Source organism: Mus caroli, chromosome 3, assembly GCF_900094665.2.
Source record: "Mus caroli chromosome 3, CAROLI_EIJ_v1.1, whole genome shotgun sequence".
In the NCBI taxonomy this organism is placed as follows: Eukaryota; Metazoa; Chordata; class Mammalia; order Rodentia; family Muridae; genus Mus; species Mus caroli.
The window spans coordinates 115,482,782-115,483,666 of record NC_034572.1 but is presented as its reverse complement, the minus strand read 5'-3'; the positions used below and the strand labels follow the sequence as shown (position 1 = coordinate 115,483,666).

The following is an 885-nucleotide window of genomic DNA, read 5'->3' as shown; positions in this document are numbered from 1 at the left end:
GAGAGAGGGGGGGGGGGGGGGGGGGGGAAGGGCAGGATATAGGCTACATTTTTATTGCAAAGCCTTTATTTCCTTTCTGCCTCACCCTGACACTGCCTTCTCCTTGTCCTTTCTGAATATGAGCATCTCACCACTCTCTTCAGGCTCTGCGCGTCCAGGTCTCATACAGTGGCCCACCTACACTGCAGCCTCACCTGTGACAGCTCAGTTAATGCCCACACCTAAGCTGTCAAACTTCTGAATGGTAGGTAACCTTTTCTTCTGTTAAGTCTGTCCTCCATCATAGCTGGGAGCTTAATGTGCCACCCTGAGGAGATGTGGCCTGACACAGGAGGGTGTCACTGGATCCCTTTGGCCCCCTTACCTTTCACTTTTGCAGTAAGCACGTCTGCAGCACTCTGAAGATCTGCAGAGTTGAGGCTCTGATGCTTACTCAATATCGACTTTAAAACACGGAGAAGCTCATCCAGGCGGATATGAATGACTTCTTTAAAACAGTCTTAAAGAAAAACAAGAAAAATTAAAAATTAATTTCCAGTACAAAATTCTAGAAATCTAAGCTACAGAAGACATCACAAAGCTACTTAGAGTAAAAGCACTGGTTCCATGATTTCTGCCCCAGCACATACTCTTTTCAGTTCTATTTTTAATTACTACAATTATAAACCATTTTTTTTAGCACTTTTGGAAAGCCGTTTGTCACTTAATTCATTAAGGATTTCAGGATCCCAAGTGGTGGTGGCAAGCCTGTAATCTAAGGACTTGGGAGGTAGAGGTAGAAGTTTTTTTTTTTTTTTTGTTTTTTCGAGACAGGGTTTCTCTGTGTAGCCCTGGCTGTCCTGGCACTCACTTTGTAGCCCAGGCTGGCCTCGAACTCAGAAATCC

At 44.6% G+C, this 885-nt stretch overlaps 1 protein-coding gene across 2 annotated transcripts in view; it reads right to left on the bottom strand.

The window, feature by feature from the left end:
* Arhgap29 (Rho GTPase activating protein 29) overlaps positions 1–885 on the bottom strand; it is a 67,488-nt gene that overhangs the window by 38,081 nt on the left and 28,522 nt on the right. For both annotated transcript variants that reach the window (XM_021157541.2, XM_021157543.2), the window contains exon 3: positions 365–499. In XM_021157541.2, the coding sequence (XP_021013200.1) occupies positions 365–499 (135 nt within the window). The remainder of the gene's footprint in view (positions 1–364; positions 500–885) is intronic.